At 44.6% G+C, this 18,652-nt stretch overlaps 1 protein-coding gene across 7 annotated transcripts in view; it reads left to right on the plus strand.

Annotated features, from left to right (window-relative positions):
• Nucleotides 1-2,424: 2,424 nt before the first annotated feature.
• Nucleotides 2,425-18,652, plus strand: part of LOC408830 (obscurin) — a 35,644-nt gene continuing 19,416 nt past the window's right edge. For 3 of the 7 annotated variants that reach the window (XM_016912150.2, XM_006562135.3, XM_016912151.2), the window contains exons 1-8: nucleotides 2,426-8,709; nucleotides 9,147-9,256; nucleotides 10,584-10,742; nucleotides 13,192-13,314; nucleotides 13,386-13,556; nucleotides 14,565-14,646; nucleotides 14,721-14,816; nucleotides 17,512-17,604. In XM_016912150.2, the coding sequence (XP_016767639.1) occupies nucleotides 4,090-8,709; nucleotides 9,147-9,256; nucleotides 10,584-10,742; nucleotides 13,192-13,314; nucleotides 13,386-13,556; nucleotides 14,565-14,646; nucleotides 14,721-14,816; nucleotides 17,512-17,604 (5,454 nt within the window). In that variant the 5' untranslated portion in view covers nucleotides 2,426-4,089. Of the gene's footprint in view, nucleotides 8,710-9,146; nucleotides 9,257-10,583; nucleotides 10,743-13,191; nucleotides 13,315-13,385; nucleotides 13,557-14,564; nucleotides 14,647-14,720; nucleotides 14,817-17,511; nucleotides 17,605-18,652 lie in introns of all 7 variants that reach the window. The other 4 variants (XM_006562131.3, XM_006562133.3, XM_006562132.3 and 1 more) reach the window with 3 other exon arrangements.

Consider the following 18,652-nt stretch of genomic DNA (forward strand, 5'->3'; position numbering starts at 1 on the left):
GCAATATATTATATTTAGAATTGGCTTTTCTTTAATCATAAATCAAACGTTAAATCGGTGCTTTGTAGAAAATACCTATCAGTGGCATTTTATATCGCAATCTCTTTATAGGAATCGAATCTTCGAAATAGAATCGTTTTCAAGGTGACTCGATTTGCAATCACCTTCATTTTAAATAATTCCTATCAAAACTCGATCCAAAAATCAAATTGATCTTGTCGTTATTCTTTCATTTGCGTATGATTTACGAACGATCGTATTCCTCGCTCTCGTGTAAATCCAATTCAATAATATAGACGATTCCCTCTATCGAATGCGGATCCAATGAATCACGCGGTGGCGTTGACATGGCTTAGGCTTCATCCAGCGAACACTTTGGCAGATCATCAAAATCGTGGATTAAGACAAATTCGTCAATCGTGTGCCAATAGAAAGTTTGTTGCTTTTACTTCAACGGGGAAATTTGAATTTCCAATCTTTGAGTGAATTGTCAAATATTTTCAAGAGTTTCACTCTTTTTCGCAGAAGCTAATATCGTTCAATGTTCCGAAACGAGCTTAATTTATTTAATTTTCGCAAACAATTTATCTAGGGATTAACCGAAATTATGAAATATAAGTGAAATTTGTTTGATTTCTATAAAATATCTCGGGTTAAAATATCTTATCATCTTTGAATGAATTATTGTCGTGAAATCGGCCAAAATTGGACGACACGAGCGCTTTTCTCGTAAATCACCATCAACCTTGGAACGTCCAATTATTGTCTGGCCGCAAGTTCAAGTGTTATCGTAAATCCTCGCGAACAAAATGATTTCTGAACGATATTTTGCATCTGTTACAGTATAGTATACGTAAAAATTTTGGAAAAAGAAACGTGTTCTTCCGCTTTTCTTTTTTTTTTTAGAGAAGAATTATAACTTTACATAACGAAATACTTTGATTGATAATTATAGATTTTTGATTTTTCACTCCAGAATCTTTTTTTAAACGAGTATCCTATATAGACACCATGAATCATCGCTATTTCGTCCACGGCAACATTGTCGTTTTGAATAATCCTGTTCGTTTTTGACCATAAATATTGTCATGGGGGTTGGCATAATAGTCGTTAGAAAATTAACAACCGGAACGGAGCAATTTCTGCTCTGTGGCGCGTGTATTGTTACTTATTCTCTCACGTTTCCATTTTATTTTATTTCATTTTTATTTTTTTTCTTCTGTCCACGATATCCCCGTATCGTAAATTCATCCGAAAAAATATTCGTCACTTTTTACACCAAAGTCTATCATTTTCAATACTTTTCAAGAAGCAAAATTGTTGTTTAGATTCGGTTGGCACTTCCTGTCGAAACAATCCTCGCTCGTTTACGAATTTTATTTAGCGGGGAAAAATTTCGCGAGAGGAAGCGCTCGATCACGTCGAACTCGGATCGGGCGCCGGTGAAAAATGGTAACAGGTGCCTTATTCATCTTTCGCAAATTGCATTTCTGACACCTGCACTGCGGCTAATTTATCGCGCGCGATACATCACTCGTGTCGGCCGAGAATCGCGTCGAAATAAATAAACTCGTATATACCCGTTTTATTTATCGCCGAGCAATATCCCATTGTTTCGACGAATACCGAAGTCAATTTGTAACGTATTGCAACAACGGCGAACAAAACGAAATAATCGTTTAATTTTTCTCCCTCTCTCTTCCTCCCTCTTTCTTAAAATTCGCATTCGAAACAATATTTTTCACGGCGCGTCTCGATAATTTTAGACGATCGAATCGGCTTACTCGAACGATATTTCATATCGTGGCCGAGTAAGTAGGTCGCGAGAAATAGTATTTCTCATGCGGTACCAGCTCGAAATGCGGCGGGATTTATATCAAATAATGACGCAATCGGTCCTAAAGAAAGAAATTGGGCCTGCGGTAGGCGTTCGTGGCAACAATCGGATCGCTTTAAATAACCCGCAACAACATTGCCCTTTTCCCTGCTTGTTTGTCAAATAAACCCATTCGCAAACCCATACCGACACTTTCTCCCTCCCCTCCCCCTTATTTTCCTTTTCCAGCGAGAAGGATCTTAGAGGGAGGAATCAGATTCGTCTAAGACTAACTTTTATCGATTTGCCTCGATCTCGAATCTCGAAATTCGAACGCTGTTCGAAATTACTTTCGAATCTCTGTCTCTCCACTTCTAACGCTTCGAATTAGGGCCCTCGAAACGGGGGATTCTCCCTTCGAAAGGGGGGATTCCGAGGCGGGAAAAGTCAGGACTCGTCGCGTTAACCGTGGCGCTCGCGCCCACACCCTCGCACGCTCGCCCGTTCTAAAGATGTGTGTTGGAGAAGTGTAAGAAGGGTAGCTATTTCTGGTCGTGGGGAGCCGAGAGACTCGTCGCGCAAACGGCTCTTAGCCACTTCGTACACCGAAGGCTAGTCTGGCGTTCGCCGCGTATCGCAATACGCTTTTCGTGGAGGGACAGCGCGAAGGAAGGGAAACTCTGCGAGGCATGACACGCGAGTCTGGTGTCGGCCAGTGAGATGGGAATTTATCCCCCCCTCCCCCGAACGAGCGAGAAGAAAACGTGGATGGTGGTGAACGTGTGATGGAGCACGTGGAAACGTGGAACGAAATTTGAAGAAAATTCGAATCGAACATTGTTATCGGGGAGCGAGATCTTCTGGTGATGATTCGTGACGTCCACGATCCCTCGAGATGATAATGAAATAAAGATGCACGCGATAATTTAAAGAAATCTTGGCGTATGAAAATCAATCTGTCCACGTTTCTTCGAGATTATTCCTCCTCTCCGAAGCGTGCGCACCCGTCGGATCACGGTTTCCTCGTCGTCTGACAACCGATATATGTGCAGTGCACCGACCAGTGAAAATAGATGGTGAGGATCGGTTGGTGAAAGTGACGGGGAAGACGAATAGGTAGATGGATAAAAACCGTTTAATGGGCCTCTTCTTCGAGGAAGAACGACGCTAGTCAACGTTCAATATATCACGAAATAACTCGCACAATCGAACACAATTATAATATAATTTATCGTTGATGAAAAATTTTCTCCGCTCGAAAAGTCGGATAGAAGCGGGTCAAAAATCCTTGCCTGTACCTGATCGAGAGGAAGGGTAGTCCCATTTTTTTTTGGACTCGTCCACGCAGCGAAAACAAAAAGAAGAGAAAAAAGAAGGAAAAAGAGAGATTCTTTTCTACGACGAGGAAATCACCGAATTGGCCGGCTACCAGGGGACGAGACGACGAACGAGCAGCTCCCACGGAATCCTGGTAGGCATCCCGTACGTAAAAATAAACCGTGCCTCTCTCCGTGTCGGCACGAGAGAGAGAGAGAGAGAGACTGGGTTCGAGTTCGACGAAACACTTTTTTAACGAGCGCACACGATGAAAACGAAAGAAGAGAAATTACGGTGAAGATAATAAAGATCCGGATTTTAAGGATTGTTACTTTACTTTTCTGATTCGTCGTGGCAGAATCGGGAAGAAGATTGAAGAGATCTCGCGTAACGTTTACTTACCTTTATTTTAAGAAGCTCTGTTCGAAACAGAGGGGGAGGGGAAGTACGTCTCGTGATCGTTATTTCATTGGCAAGGAAACTTGGTGAAGAGCCTTTTAAAAAAGCGTCAACGTAGAAACTTTTCTATCCTCGGAGAGAAGAGAATTGCATTCATGATTGCCGGCGACGAGGGGATTCGTTTCGAGCGAATTATGGAGCGGAGGAAAGAACGCGAGGGGATCCCGATTCGCTCGTCGACATTGGACGCGTTGATTGATCGCGAGATGAACGCCAAGAGGAAGCCGCGATTCAACGATCAAACGGAGGAATCCTTGATTGTCGTGGATGGGATGCCAAGCTTCTAGCAAGAAACGACTAGGTTTCTTGTCCGCACGCGCGAAAATCCGCGACATCCATCAAACAGTGTGTATATAAATATTCTTGAATCTTCACCAAGAAAAAAGAGAAGAGGAGAAAAACCGCAAAGAATACAAAGAACGTATATAAAACGAGGGAATAAATTGGACAGACGAGTTTTTTGAAGAAGCTTCACCAGGGTGGGAAACGAACGAACAATGTCGTTTTGCAGGATAACGGGGAGAAGCAGGGGACTCCCTAAACCGAACTACTTTCCCCTCTTGCCGCCCATCAGCCCTGCCGACGCGAAACGTTTCTGCCGCATAACCGGCAAATCTTACGGCCTGCCCACCCATCATTACATTCCAGTTCTGTTGGGCGTTCACGCCCACGACAAGTCGAGATGCCGGATAACGAACGCTTCCGGGCTTGGGCCGCATCACTACACGGCCGGCTACGTCCTAGGCGAGAAGAAGAGGCACGTTGTCCTCAAGGATTACCGCTACGTGTTCCCGGTATTGGAAGGGGAGGGGGAGCAGCAGCGAGCTCTGAGAGATTTGTTGAACACGAAGCATCCCCCCCACGACGAGGAGCAGTCCAAGTTCGTGTACACGGTGGAGGAGAGGAGGTGCAGCCTCGTGTTCCCGTCTCGGTTGGAGGCGGCGGTGAGGGACGGGGACGTGAGGGACGTGATGGTGTCCAGGGACCGGGACACGGTCCTGTTCCGGTTGAAGCAAGGGAAGAACGTGTCCGTGGATTTCAAGGATTTGAAGGATTTCGAGAATCTTTACGACGGGTTGGGCCCGAGTCAGGAGGTGGTGAAGGAGAGGGAGAGGTCGGAGGCCGAGGCTAGGAAGACGCGGGGGAAGAGGAAACGGCAGGGCGGGTTGAGCCACGCGAGAAAGATCTTCGAGGAGAAGGAGAGGGCCGCGGAGGAGGAGGAGGAGGAGGAGGAGATGAGGCGGGCAGCGAAGCAGCTGAAACTTCGCACCGTGAGGGAGGAGACGAGGGAGGAGACGTGGAGGCACGTGGACTTGGAACAGGCGAGGAGCAGGGCGTGCGACTTCATCTCTGTCGCGAGCCCTTTGAACGGAGCCGAGAGATCCCTGCCGGAAACGTTGGACTGGAACACGTTCAGGGACGAGTCCGAGCCCCTGGTGCGGCCGATCGTCGACAAATTGCCCGACCCGGTCCAGGTGAAGCCTCGAGTGGTGGCGTGCGGCGCGGCGGCCTCGTGCACCAGCCCCGTCTCGGACGGCACGGCCGGATTCGAGGCGATATCGATCGTGAAACCGTTGGCACCGTTGAGAGTAGAGGCGGACGCTGCCCTCCAGTCGGCCATCCGCGACATGCCAGCCGACCACTTGGCGGAGGTGGCCGAGGTGAGCGCGAAACTCGCGAAAGCTGGGCAGAGGGCGTTGGAACGATTGCCCAGAGCGGAGGAGATTCCAGAGGTGGTGGAGAGGCTGGGGACGGGCAAGGTGGCGACGATGCACAAGATCAAAGGTTTGAAGCTGGACGTAAAATCGGCGCAGAGATTCGTCGCCGGGCAGACGGTGGAGACGGCGAACGGGCCCGTCTTCGTGCCCGGCCAAACGTTGCAAACGCCACGGGGGCCCGCGTTCGTCCCCGGCCTGACCGTGAACACCCCCGAGGGGCCGATTCTCGTCCCTGGACAGATATTGAACTCGAAGGAGGCGGACGGGACGGAGACGGCCGTATTCGTGGCTGGGCAAACGCTGGCCACGGAGCTGGGTCACCGATTCGTTCAGGGTCAAACGTTCCACACGAGCGAGGGGGTGAGATTCGTTCAGGGTCAGACCGTGTTGACCGAGGACGGGCCGAAGTTCGTGGCTGGCCAGGTGGCCGAGGACGGGAGCTTCGTTCCCGGCCAAACGATACACACCCCGGATGGGGCGAGATTCGTGCCAGGGCAAACCATAACCGATCATCGGGGGGAGCAGGTGTTCGTCCCTGGGCAAAGCGTGAAGAGCGGGGAGACGTGGGACTTCGTCCCTGGGCAAACGATCGAAACCTCGACGGGGGAGGCGAGGTTCGTGCCCGGCCAGACGATTCCAACGTGTCAAGGGCCGCAATTCGTGCCCGGGCAGTACGTGACCTCCGACTCGGGGGAGAGTTACTTCATGCCAGGCGTGATCAGGGAGACAGAAGAAGGGAACAAGTCGGTGTTCGTCCCAGGCATGACGCTGGACACCCCGAAAGGGCAAAAGTTCGTGGAGGGACAGGTGGTGAGGACGCCGGTCGGGGAAAAGTTTCTCCCGGGTAGAACGAGGATAACGGAGAACGGCATCGAGTTCGCGGCTGCGACCACGTTCGACGAGGTAGTGTTCTACGACGCTGGCCCGACCGGGATGCCCATCGACCCGAGAACCGTGAACGTTCCGATCCAGCAGCAGAGCGAGATCTTCGGCCACATGGTGCAGACGGAGCGTGGGGTGGAATTTTATCCCGAGTCCGGGACGAGGCGGTTGCCGGAAGGGAGGAGGATCGTCCCGGGCCAATTGGTGAGAGGAGGGAAGGACGGGCCTCGGTTCGTGCCGGGCGTGATGACGGACGAGGGTTTTCTACCCGGTCAAACGGTGATGACGGAGACGGGCGAGCAGTTCGTGCCCGGCCAGGTGATCGACACGAGGGCAGGGCCGAAATTCGTGCCCGGCCAGATGGTCGAGACGAGGACGGGGGCGAAATTCGTGCCGGGGCAAACGGTGGAGACGGGCGACGGGCCACGCTTCGTGCCCGGCCAGATCGTCGAGACCAAAGCGGGGCCCACGTTCATCCCCGGCCAGGTCATCTCCACGGACGACGAGGGGTCCAGGTTCGTGCCAGGCCAGGTGGTGGACACACCGGAGGGACCCAGGTTCGTACCGGGCCGAGTGGTCGAGTCTGGAGAGCAGGGGGTGACTTTCGTGCCTGGTCAGATAGTGCAGACCGAGGAGGGGCCCCGTTTCGTGGCCCCGGACTTGACCGACACGCCCGAAGGCGAGGTGGAATTCTCCGTGCAAGGGTTCGAGGTCACCCCGGAAGAATTGCGGCTGTTGAGGCCGCGGTATCTGAACTACAACGCGGACGTTCAGCATCAGGGGGAGAGCAGCATAGACGCGAGGATGCTCAGACAATTGTCCGAGGCTGGTCTGTCGGTGGGGAGGAAAGCGATCGCCGATCTGCCCTCCGTTGACGTGGACGTGGATCCGAAGGCGGTGGCCCTGGAGCAGGCTCTCGTCATGGCGGAGAAACTCGGCTTGCACGGCGTCACCGCGGTGAAAATGGCGCAGATAGTGTCGACGGTGGCCCAATTGGCGAGGAACATCGTGGTTCAGCAGGAACAGAGGTTGGAGGAGGATCGCGTAGAATCGAGGTTGGCCAACGGTGGCGAGTATTCCTCCGGGAATAATGACGATAATAAGGAGAGGGACGGTGAGAGGGACGACGAGGAATGGTTGAAAGACACGGTGAGGGTAGCGTTGGCCAGCGCCATTTTGGCGATTGTCAATCAACCGGAGGAAAATGGGAACGACGCGAAACGGAAAGATCTCGTTTACTCGTCCATCGGTGAAGCTTTCAACGTCCTTCTACGTCAAAGGAGTACTAACAGCATCGAAGCGTCGGTGGAAGAGATACTGCGGATACTTCTCGTCCCCCAGAATCGGAGCGATCTGTGTCGATCCGCCCTTCTAGACTTGATAGACAACAGGAACAACAACAAAGTGGACATCCTGAGATCCACTTTGATCAGCCAACCTTTGAGAGAAGACGTGGTTCTCGACAGGTTGTCCATGGTGCTCGAAGAGGAATACGGGAAGGATCTGATCGGTCCCGCTTTCAGGACTGTGTCGAGAAACGATCCGGAGCTGGTGTCTCGAGTCCTTCGAAAAGTGTCGGAGGAGGTGTCGACTATCGTTACGGAGAGGGAAGCTGCGGAGAGCGTTCACAAGGCGATCGTGCACGCGGTGAGGGAGACGAGCGAGATCCACGTTCAAGAATTGTTGAACGACAACAAGGGGGGGAACGTTCGAGAGATGCTTCTTCAGGCGGTTGGATTGGCAAGGGCTCTGGGCATGTCCAGCATCGCGAGCAGCTTGTTGGCGGTGATCAGCGACGAGAAATCGACCCGTGCGTTGGCCAGCGACAGGGTGACGTTGGACGTTCTGAAACGGTTGACGGTGATGAGGAAATTGGCCGAGGAGAGGCCACCGTTCATGAACGCCCTCACCCAACTGTGCAGCGACCCGGAATTGGCCAGGACCGACCCACGATTGAGAACGCTCGTCAGAGAGAGCGCAGCCCTGATGATTGTCCCCGAGGAGGGCCCCCTTCAATCGTCCGCCGACGTACCCTCGGTTCTCCTTCGCTCCGACAACAGTCTGGCCATGGAGGAGTTCCTGTTGAGAAGGAATCACAAACCGTCCGCCATCTTCATGATCCTGAAGCAAGGTCTTCAGGCAGTTGTGCCCAGGGAGGCCTCGAGATCGGTTCTGACCGGCGAGGTTGCGTACACCGTCCTCGACGAGGACGGAATTCATCATTTCGAGCCGCTCCACGTCTTCTCCGCTCTCCAACTCGCTCGGCCGACCGCTCACCGATTCTCCATGTACTGTTGCCCCGTAGCGAGGGAAGAGGAGGTGGACGCCGAAATGTCCACGTTCACCGGCACCATCTCGTTGGCCAGCAGCCTCGACGGATTTCCCACTTACGCGAAACAGGATTGTAACGGTGTCGTGTTGTCGAGGTCCGACAGATCTTTCGGATACTCTGGCAGCAGAGAGAACACGCCGAGTCTCAGGAGATTGACCAACTTCCAAGACCATAGCTGCGAGCGGGTAACGTAAAAAAAAAAAAAAAAAGAAAAAATAGAGATAGATAAAAAATTATTGCATAGATGTTGAATTTTAGATTCGTAGAAGGATCAAATTGATTCAATAATAGGATTCCATTGTCGGGTATAGTTGCTTGGCTTATGAATGTGATTTCTTGCTTGAGATGCGAGCGTTGACAAAAGTTGGCGAAAGCCTATCTCTTTTTTTCTATCTCCTTTCTCAACAGGTTCATTTTTATATATGTGTGTAACGATATCGTATTTTACAAATATTCACGAGTTCTCCACGGTTCTGTAATTTCGATCGCCCCGAAAGTTTACTCTTCCATCGAGAAACAGATATCCTTCGAAATATCTTGCAGACCAGAAACATATCCAAGAACCATCAGCGAAACACGCTCGTCGCCATTTCGTAAATCCTTTGAAATTGGCCTGTTGCAGAAATCATTGGACAATTATATCGTGGTGAAAGACTACAAGAACGAGACCGATGGATTCTCTGTGAGCATCGGCGATATAGTCGAGGCGCTTGAATATGCCGATCCAGCCAAGTAAGCGACGAAATTTTTACTTTTTATCACTTTTGTCTCCAAAATCTGTTTTCAAAATCTTTCGATTAAATTACTTCGTCGAGCATCGGAAAATGCATCCTTTTTGAGAAAATTAGAAATATTTTTCTTTCTCAATCGCGCGACAAATTTTCTGTTCTTCTTTTCTTTTTTTTTTTTTTTCATTTGTCAAATTATCCTCGCGTATACAACAAAAAGAATCGTGAGAAGTTGAAACGAAAAACCAAGATCCAGCCAAGTAAAAGCGTCTTCCTTCCAGCTTCATAAATCCGGAGGCCAAACAAATTTCGCGCGATCGTTCGGAACGTTGACTTCGCGTTGCGTTCGTTCGCGTTTAAAATCTATTTCCGTGTGCGCAACGTGCGCCCGGCCGAAAATAATCATCGCTGCCTGTCGTATATAGAGTCTAACGCGTTCAAACGATGCCGATACCGTGCGCGATCTGTCACTTCGGATAAACTTGTTCCCCTCGTTCTAATTAATTAACCATTAACCGATTAACCGATGCTGGTTTAAGTTATGCTGCTTAAGTTACGCGCCTGCATGCATTTGGGAATCGCCAGCTTTCTCCCTTTTTCTTAATCACGACAGCGAGAAAATTATTTACTGATGAAAAAAAGCTTAAGCAAATTGACACAAAAATTTGTGTGGGTTGATTTTTGTTTTTGGAGAAAAAAAAGAGAAGAACATTTCATTTGCATTTAAAACAGATACCGAATTGAATTTTCGAGTAAATTGCATTTGGGAAATTTAACTTTCGAAAAGAAGAAATGCATCGGACGCGAGTATTAATAGGAACGCATTTCGAAGGAAGAAGACGAGGAGAAATGCTCGTTCAATCTTCGTGTCAAACGGTGAAAGATCGGTGTTGGTTGGTTACGACGAGTTGTTCCCTTGTCCGCTTATTTTCGCGGCGATATTTTTACGCGTATTCCCCCTCCTCTTTCCCCCCCCCCCCAGTGAATAAAAATGGGATGACAAATGGAAAATTTCGACAATGGGGGGATAAAATAATCTGGAATCTCGTTTGGTGGAATTGGCGATCTTGAATCTTAACTTTTCTCGCCGCGCTATAAATACACACGCTGAACACAAACCGAGTAAAACAAAGAGAAACCTGCGAATGCCTGCAACGACCCTGCAACATCTCGCTTTTAACGAGACGCGCGCTAACCCGCTTCGATTAGAGGAGAATGATGTTTAGTCTGCATGAGGCCTTCGAGCGAAATGGCGTCGATGGATAAGAGGGGAGGGAGGGAAAAGAAAAAGGAAAGACATACATTGGAAGATGGTTGAACCGATGTTGTAGGAAGATCAAATTGGATCCTGATCTGGAGATCGGCGATGTTGGAGAAGTATTGGACAATTCAGCCGCTTGGCACAAGTTGTCGGTACGACCCCGTCGAAAGCATGCGGATCCCCGTTCTAGAAATGTGTCGAGGTCTCCCTCGGACACCAATTTCCAGAGGTAATGTATCAGAGGGAACGTGATGCGCAGTCACTGGACAAATTTGGAAAAATCGATTAACAGATTAACATTATAAAAACGAGATTGTTGAACTTTTTATATATCGTTCATATTAATGGTACGAATAGTTCTAAGTTAGAAGGTGTGGGATGGAAATATTTTTTGGGGATAACTTTAATCGCGAGAGGAATCAAGAAAACGATAAAACGAAGAGGGGAAAGAATTTTCCAGAAAAATCCTCCTCGGTTTTGAATTGAATTGGAATGAATTTCGAACGATCTCGAACGCCAAGGACGCCATTTCTGATTGGTCGAAATATATATATGTATTTGAACAGGTGCATATTCGTTCGATAAATCACGTTTCTTCAACGGCCACTCATTGGATTCTAAGCGAAACTCGTTGCTCACCCATTTATCCAAGCTGCATAATTCGTACATTTACGAACGACCAGCCTCTAAATCTCGACGAAAAGTATTCGAGGATCGAATACCGGGTTGCTGAAAACCGGAAATTCCCCGTGAAAGAGCGGGAACTAAAGCGTATGAAATATTACAGCAACAGAGCCAACGAACCCATCGTATCTCATCCCATGGAATTGCATATCGAAAATGATTACGATATCACAGGCTGCAAATTGTTTAACGTTCATTTGAACACACGTTCGTTTCCTGTTGGCCATTGATTTAAAGTTCTTGTAAATCAAGATCTTTAGATTTTTATATCGAGATAAAAATTGTTTCACAAGAATTGTGTAAACTCTTCGAAATAATAATAAGTTTGAAGAAGAATAATTGCGGGATTATCGTCAAAATTCTTTCAAAGTTTCGCAAGTTTCTCAAGAGTTCAAGAGGGGTGGAAATGTTGCGGATGATTAGATTAATCGTCCAAAGTATTCTTGACCCATAAAATTTAAACGATCCAATACTATTCCTGATATTATACTTAATACAGGTTAGCACAATCGCAACCGATGTCTTGGTTCGTTCGAATCGTGCAAATAACGATGATTTACGACCAAGTTTAACGAAGATGGAACGTTTATAAGTGTCTTGAAAAACGATAATACGTCCAAAAGGGTGACTGGCCGTCGGCCAGAATAAGTTCGAAATACAATGTTCTAATAAACGATCAAGATGAAGAAGAAGGAATTGTCGATCGTTTCGAAAAAAATCTGTTTATAATATAATCTCCAATACTTTTATGATTTCATCGAAAGAATATATATATATATATTCTTGTCAGGTATGATTGTCGAGATTTTTCGAGGAAAATATTATCTTATTCGACGTTAAATGTCACGACGAAATAAATCTCAATTGCATAATGCAGTGAACAACGCGTGGCATGGTTTAGTTGATTCCAAGAAAGGTGAAATACCAGCCAGCTCTGAAAATAAGCTCGCGTGAAGGTGAGGTTCAAGCTGAAAATTTGATTTGCCGTTTTGGCAGACATTTCGTTCAATGGATTACGAATTATTTACTACTGTCTGAAACATTGTGAAAACAATTGTTTGATTTTCTAACATTTCGATAAAATCGGTGACTCAATCAGAAGTTGTAAGAAATATATTTGGTGACCGATATAATTTTAATTCTTCTTTTTTTTTTTCAAAACTTTTATTATCAAGCATCCTCTCTATCGATCCTTTCATTATAAATATTCGAAATATAAGATAAAGATATAAATCTTGAAAAAATTTTGTTTTCTATCTCCAATCTTTTTAAGCAAAGTTATAAGAATAATAATTATACATAGTTACTAACTTTTCATCTTATATACAGAGAGGATACGTTTGGAAATCTTGGATCTATACCTGCAACGGGGACGATGATTAATTAGAGAATATTCTAATACGAATGAAAATACACCTTGTTACATTATAAAGAATAGATAGATATAAAGGTACATGTGGGCGGTGCGGAAAGTTATATTTGAATTTAGTGACTAAGACAACAGGATTCAGGATGCATATTCGTGGTTCATTCAACAAAACGCAAAATTTGTTGGCGTCTGTGTCAAGGCCCTAGCTCGGACCTTGAATTTTCTCAGTACCATTTAAAGCGATCCAATTATATTACAAGCGTATATCAAAATATACGTTTGATTTGAATCTACGTCCAACAATTTGTACAACCACTCTCTGGATAATTAATCCCATGCGTTTTAATAATTTCACCCATCTTTTCGATAAAACGAAAAAAATATGAATATAAATAGAAACAATAATAGTCGAGAAAATATTTTAATTAAACGGAGAAATAAATTATTTATAAAAATGATATTCATTGTTGCAACTATCCCTTCATAATATATTCAAATATCCCTTTCTTCGATTGTTCTTCTTCATACAAAGCACTTCTGCTGTGAATATACTCTAATTCTAAGAGTATTAGAAAAAAAGGAAAAGACAGCAGAGAGAATCTGTTAAAAATATTCCTTTCCACAGGGTGTACGTTCGCACGGTTGACTCAAGGGAAGGATGGCTGCCAATGTCCATCTTGATGCAAACCGCCCTCAGCGAGGAGTCAGCGCTTGGACACCGGCCGGAGGACTCGCAGTATCGAAGAGAGTGAGCTACTTTCTTTCGTTAAAACGAATTTTTCTTCCTTCGATCCATGATTGATTGTTAATCTTCCGTAGGGCGGTGGTGAAAGAACTGGTCGAGACCGAAGAAGAATTTGGCAGAGACCTTCAACAGGTCGTTGAACGTTACTTGAAACCGCTCGACAATCCGGATGTTCCACGAGCGGTGCGGGACAACAAGGACATCATCTTCACGAATCTGAAGCAGATCGCGGATTTCCACAATACGTACGTATGAAACGGAGATTTAGAGAAGAGGAGAAATTCACTGCGACACATTTTCGAGAAGAAAAGAGAACCCTACACGAAAATACTATTTTTTTTTACAAAAACAGATTATAGATGAACGCGTTTTATTTTTATTGTTGTTGCTGCCTGTTGTTCAGAAAAAGAAAATCGCGATAAGATGTTCCTCATTAGAAATCGAGAAAAAGAGAAGAAAGTACATGAGCACGCACACACACCGCACACACACACGACGCCATTAAATACCACATCAAATACAATTTTATTCTCTCTTCAGCGAAATATATAAATGATGTGTGAGCAACAGTAAGTCCGAGGCGTACTTTGTGTGATCGTGTGTTTCGTGTTAATATCACTATATGTTTAATACAAGGCAAAAGTATCGCTTAAAAATCCTCCTGTACCATCATCATTCTATGAGCACGCTTTCGATTGACCAGTATAAATTCATTCTTCCAACGAGAAAAAGTGGTATATACGTATGATTGAATTTTTAAGTGGAATACCTCATTCGTAGTCGGACAATAGACAACGTAAAAAAAGATATTTATCATAAATGTGATTGAAATATATATTTTTAAGTGGAACGTTTCGTTACATTGCAGATAGAAACTGATACTGAGGAAGAATGATTTCACTGAATGATCATTTTTAAAAAGTTTTTTTTACCCTTTTACTGCCTCAAGTAGAGTATAAAATATGTTTTGACATGTTTCGTTCCCTCGATATTAATTAATCATAATTCACGATCCCCCATCTTTATTATATATATATAAAACTTCACGTGGATTAATAATCATTATAGATGCGAATTACAATGGCGTAATAATTCATTCGAGAAATTAATGGTCGTAACTTAATTTTAAATGTTGCACTCATACATGTGTCGCGTGGGAAAGAAAAAAAAAAATGAAACCACGAAGGATGCAGTCTTCAGCACGTAGGCATGGTGTGTTTTTAGCGTGAAAATTAACTCGGAACCTTACTTAGATCGTTCGGCAGGGTGTTGATCGAGGGTGTTAAGTACTACGCGGATCAACCACGAATGCTTGGAAAAACTTTTCTACGATTGGTAAGTAAGATTCACTGCGCACATATCGTCCGAGTATACTTTATATTTAAATCGTTTAATTCGTTCGTACACAGGAAAGAGACTTCGACAAACACGTGGCCTATTGCAGAGACGAACCGGCGGCCCAGGAGTTCCTCCAGATGAACGACGTGGTACGAGAATACTTTGAGGTTAGTCAAAGTTTGATCAAACGATAATTAGAAGGAAGTTAGAAAAAAAATTATCTTGATTCTTCGCTGAATTTTATTGACGGAGTAAAAAATAGAGGTTCGATTCCGACAGAGAAGAGAACCATGGGATGGTAAGAAAGATTTCTGTCCATCCGTGTAGTTTTGTAGTTTAGATTCTCGACGCATCAACGTCGATAACAAAGTGGCGGGATTGTTCCAAATTCACAATTTGCACATGATAATTCGACTTGTTCTATACATAATTCTACGCATTTCGAGAACTAAACTCTATAAATATTATTAATAGAACCTGTCATTATATTTTTCATTTTTCTTTCTTTTCTTTCTTTTTTTTTTTCCTCTAAAATAATTATTCTTTTAACGATTATTTATATATACATATATATATATAAAAGATGGAAATGGTGACAGAGGATTTTCCATGACTGAGAGAAGATCCGTTTGCATGAATCGAAGGAAATTTCGCAATTACGTAACAAGCGGGGGTAAACGGGCGTCTGTCCAGCCCTCGAAATAGCTTGGTTTATTCTTGACGGACGGAACATCTTTCGCTCCTCTTACTTATGCACGATAGTCTCGCGGCAACACGCGTGCCACGAAAAGAAAAGGAAGAAAGCCGGCCGCGTTATCGGTTGGCGACGTCACGATTGCTGTCATTACGCGATGACAGCAGCAAGCAGCGTAATCATTCTTCGCAGAAAAAACGAAGCACACGATCCAAGCTGGCTCAGCTGTACCGATGGATCTTCGAATCGTGTCCCGTTCTTCCTTCCAAATTCAAATCGGGATGCTTCTGAATTTTTTTTCTCGACGATTTCTTCTTCTTTTTAATTGCAACGAAAGCATCGATAGTTTAATTGAGTTAAATCATTTCGCGATACAGATTATATATAACTTTATGTTGAAAATGAAGATAAATCTTTCAATCCAAATTTTAGAAAATTAGAATGGATAAAATGACGGTTCGATGGAAAGCGTAGGCGATCGAGAATACGTGTTAGAATATTTTATTATTTCAAGTGACTCTGTTGCTCGAATTTTTCTCGTGATTCGTCTCGTTATTTCTGGAAACTTGACTCAAAAAATAACCGCGAGATATAAGTAATATCGTGTATTCATTTAATGAGATTAAAATTAGAACGCGCGATATATACCTTGCCCGAAAGCACACCTCCGATTTCAAAGCGAGATGTCTTTAGATGCATTAGAACTTCTCTCGTAGATTACTCGTATTTACGACACCCGTGCCTGTCCACGCGTCCTCCTTCAATTTACGTTTATTACCACGTCCAACCCATGTCCAAGATCAGGTTTGATATCCGAGATACCTATATTTCCCATTAAATTTGAGAAGTAAGAGTTATGGCCGATCTAACGTATTCGTTTTGATGCAAGAACACAAGAGTTCTTTCACCTCGTCGATAAATTTCTCTTCGATTAAAAAAAGAAATAATAATAAACTCTCCAATAACAAAGTCATTATAAAAGTAATTAAATAATATCCGAAATCGATTTAATATCAACTTTCAAAACCACTTGTACATCTTTAATAATTGTAAAAAGAAAAAACAATAAATCGAACGATTTGATCAGGACTTTTTAAAAGGACGAAGGAGACACTGCGTGAAGATGTTGGCACATCCTCTTCGCCATTTTCTTTCTTACTTTTAAAAAGGACAGTGGACGAAGCTGTCCAAGATTCATAGAACTTGCATACGCGTTGTTTTTGTGCGTGGTCAGTCCACGAGTTCGTCCGGCGTCTAAGTATAGCCGTGGCCGTATTGGTCTCCCGACTAGTGTTTTTCGGTAACCACCGACTGTGGATCCCCCTCGAGGAAGAGAATCGGCGGAAGAGCAGAGACCTGGGTCCAGTCTGGTGTCGATCAGTCACGGTGTCCTCTTCGAACCAACTCGACTCGAAACACGAACAACGGTGTTTACCCACCCTTCGCTTCTAAGGTAGCGTCAACCTCGATCATTCTCTTTTTCCACACGATGTGCAAGCTCGTATCAAATATTGGATATATTTCATTCAGGCCAATTGTTGTGCACTCAACAGTTCTTTGCTTTCATTACTTGTTCCTCTTTCCGTGAAAATTAATTTTAACCCGTTCAATTTAATTCGATATGGCTGGTGACAGTGAATAATAGAACGTGTGATGTGACGAATGATGTGAATCTTGGAATATAAGGGGAATGTAAATCATTCTGAAGAGAGGGTTGATTGAATTAGAAATTTGAACATTTGATATACTCGTTCCCTTATATGTCGCGACAATTCACGGTATCAGATTCACGTAAATTAAATTAGAATAGGGAAATAGTTGCGTGGAACATCCAGTATCCAAAAATACGCGGTCTCTTCATCCTGGTGTCAAATTACGAAACGTTGAAACAATTCGCTATTCTATTGTAGGAAATTCCAGTGGCCAAATTTCGCTTGGTCTTTCTATTTCCGCTACTCCTAGGAAACATATATCTCCGCGTCGTAAATCGAATTCTAATTCTTTGGAAACCGTTTATTACCGTTCGTTTTGAATAACAAAACGCGAGGAATAATATAATCTTATCCCTCCTCAAGATTCGAGCAAACAATTTTTCAACGCGAGAAGAAAAGATTCCTTTCTTTTTCTTTTCTTAACTTTTAACTCGATCGAAAAAAAATTGATTGCAGGAACTGAGCCAGACTCTCCGTGACGACAAGAGCCTGTCGGAACACTTGAAGCTTCCGATACAACGCATAAACGACTACCAGCTCCTGCTCAAGGTAACAATTCACGTCTCTTTTCAGAGTTGTTTTGCGAAATCTGTTGCGGCCGATCGTGGAAAATTGTTAACGCGGTGCCGCGAGTCCAGATCGAAAATACATTTCAAGGGTGTTATGACAGAAATACAACGTGGCGTATCTTTTGAAAGCATTCCAGCGCGAACGGTTGTGCACTCGCTAATTTTCGCGTTAAATTGCCGCTCGAAATTTAATAGGACGCTTGCTTCGAATCCATTCGATACAATCATATGTGCAAGACATCTGATCATCGACGAATTTATCAATGATTGGTGAGAATTGACAAGCTCCTCTCTCTTTCTCTCTTTTGAACTAAAGTTTCAGTAATAATATTGCATGAATTGTGCAAGAGATCTCGCACGTTTTGACAAACGAACAACAGAAATCAGCCAAAAGAACTCAAACTGTCATCCTCTCTATTTTCTGTTGTAACAATAGAGTAAAAAGTGAATCATTGAATTCTTAACGTCACGTGTGGCGAGATTTCTCCTTCCGTCATTTTCTCTATTGTTCGTTTTCCTTCATTTTCCAAAATTACAAACGTTTATATATTATCTTTCTTCTTAAAAAAAGAAAGAAAAGATACATTATTCGAGGAGAAAAGAATATTTTTCGTGTTTGAGAAGGAGGAGAAAAAAATTTGTCGCCAATGGCGTGACCCGTACAACGCGCACGTGACCTATATCCGTGCCGAAATTTCATTCTATTCCTGTTAAAATTAGCTCGGCGCCAGAATACTTGCCTAGGTTCACCTTGAAAACCGAATTCCCCGCGATTAATTATCGAAAATTTCGTCGAAAGCTCGTAAACAAAGGAATAAAATGGGAGTGGATGACCCAACCAGATCGGCCGGCCATGTTCGCATTCGAGATTCGGATTGCGAGAGGAATGATGGAGGAAGAAATAGATTTTGCACGTGATCGATAACGACCGTTGTTATTGCTCGATGGTACATATGATCTTGTGCTTTCTTACCTGTAAACCTTTGGCTTGGGCACAAAATCAGTCTGGGCCGGTTGCCCGGAACATA

The sequence above is a fragment of the Apis mellifera genome, linkage group LG5 (genome assembly GCF_003254395.2).
Source record: "Apis mellifera strain DH4 linkage group LG5, Amel_HAv3.1, whole genome shotgun sequence".
NCBI lineage: Eukaryota > Metazoa > Arthropoda > Insecta > Hymenoptera > Apidae > Apis > Apis mellifera.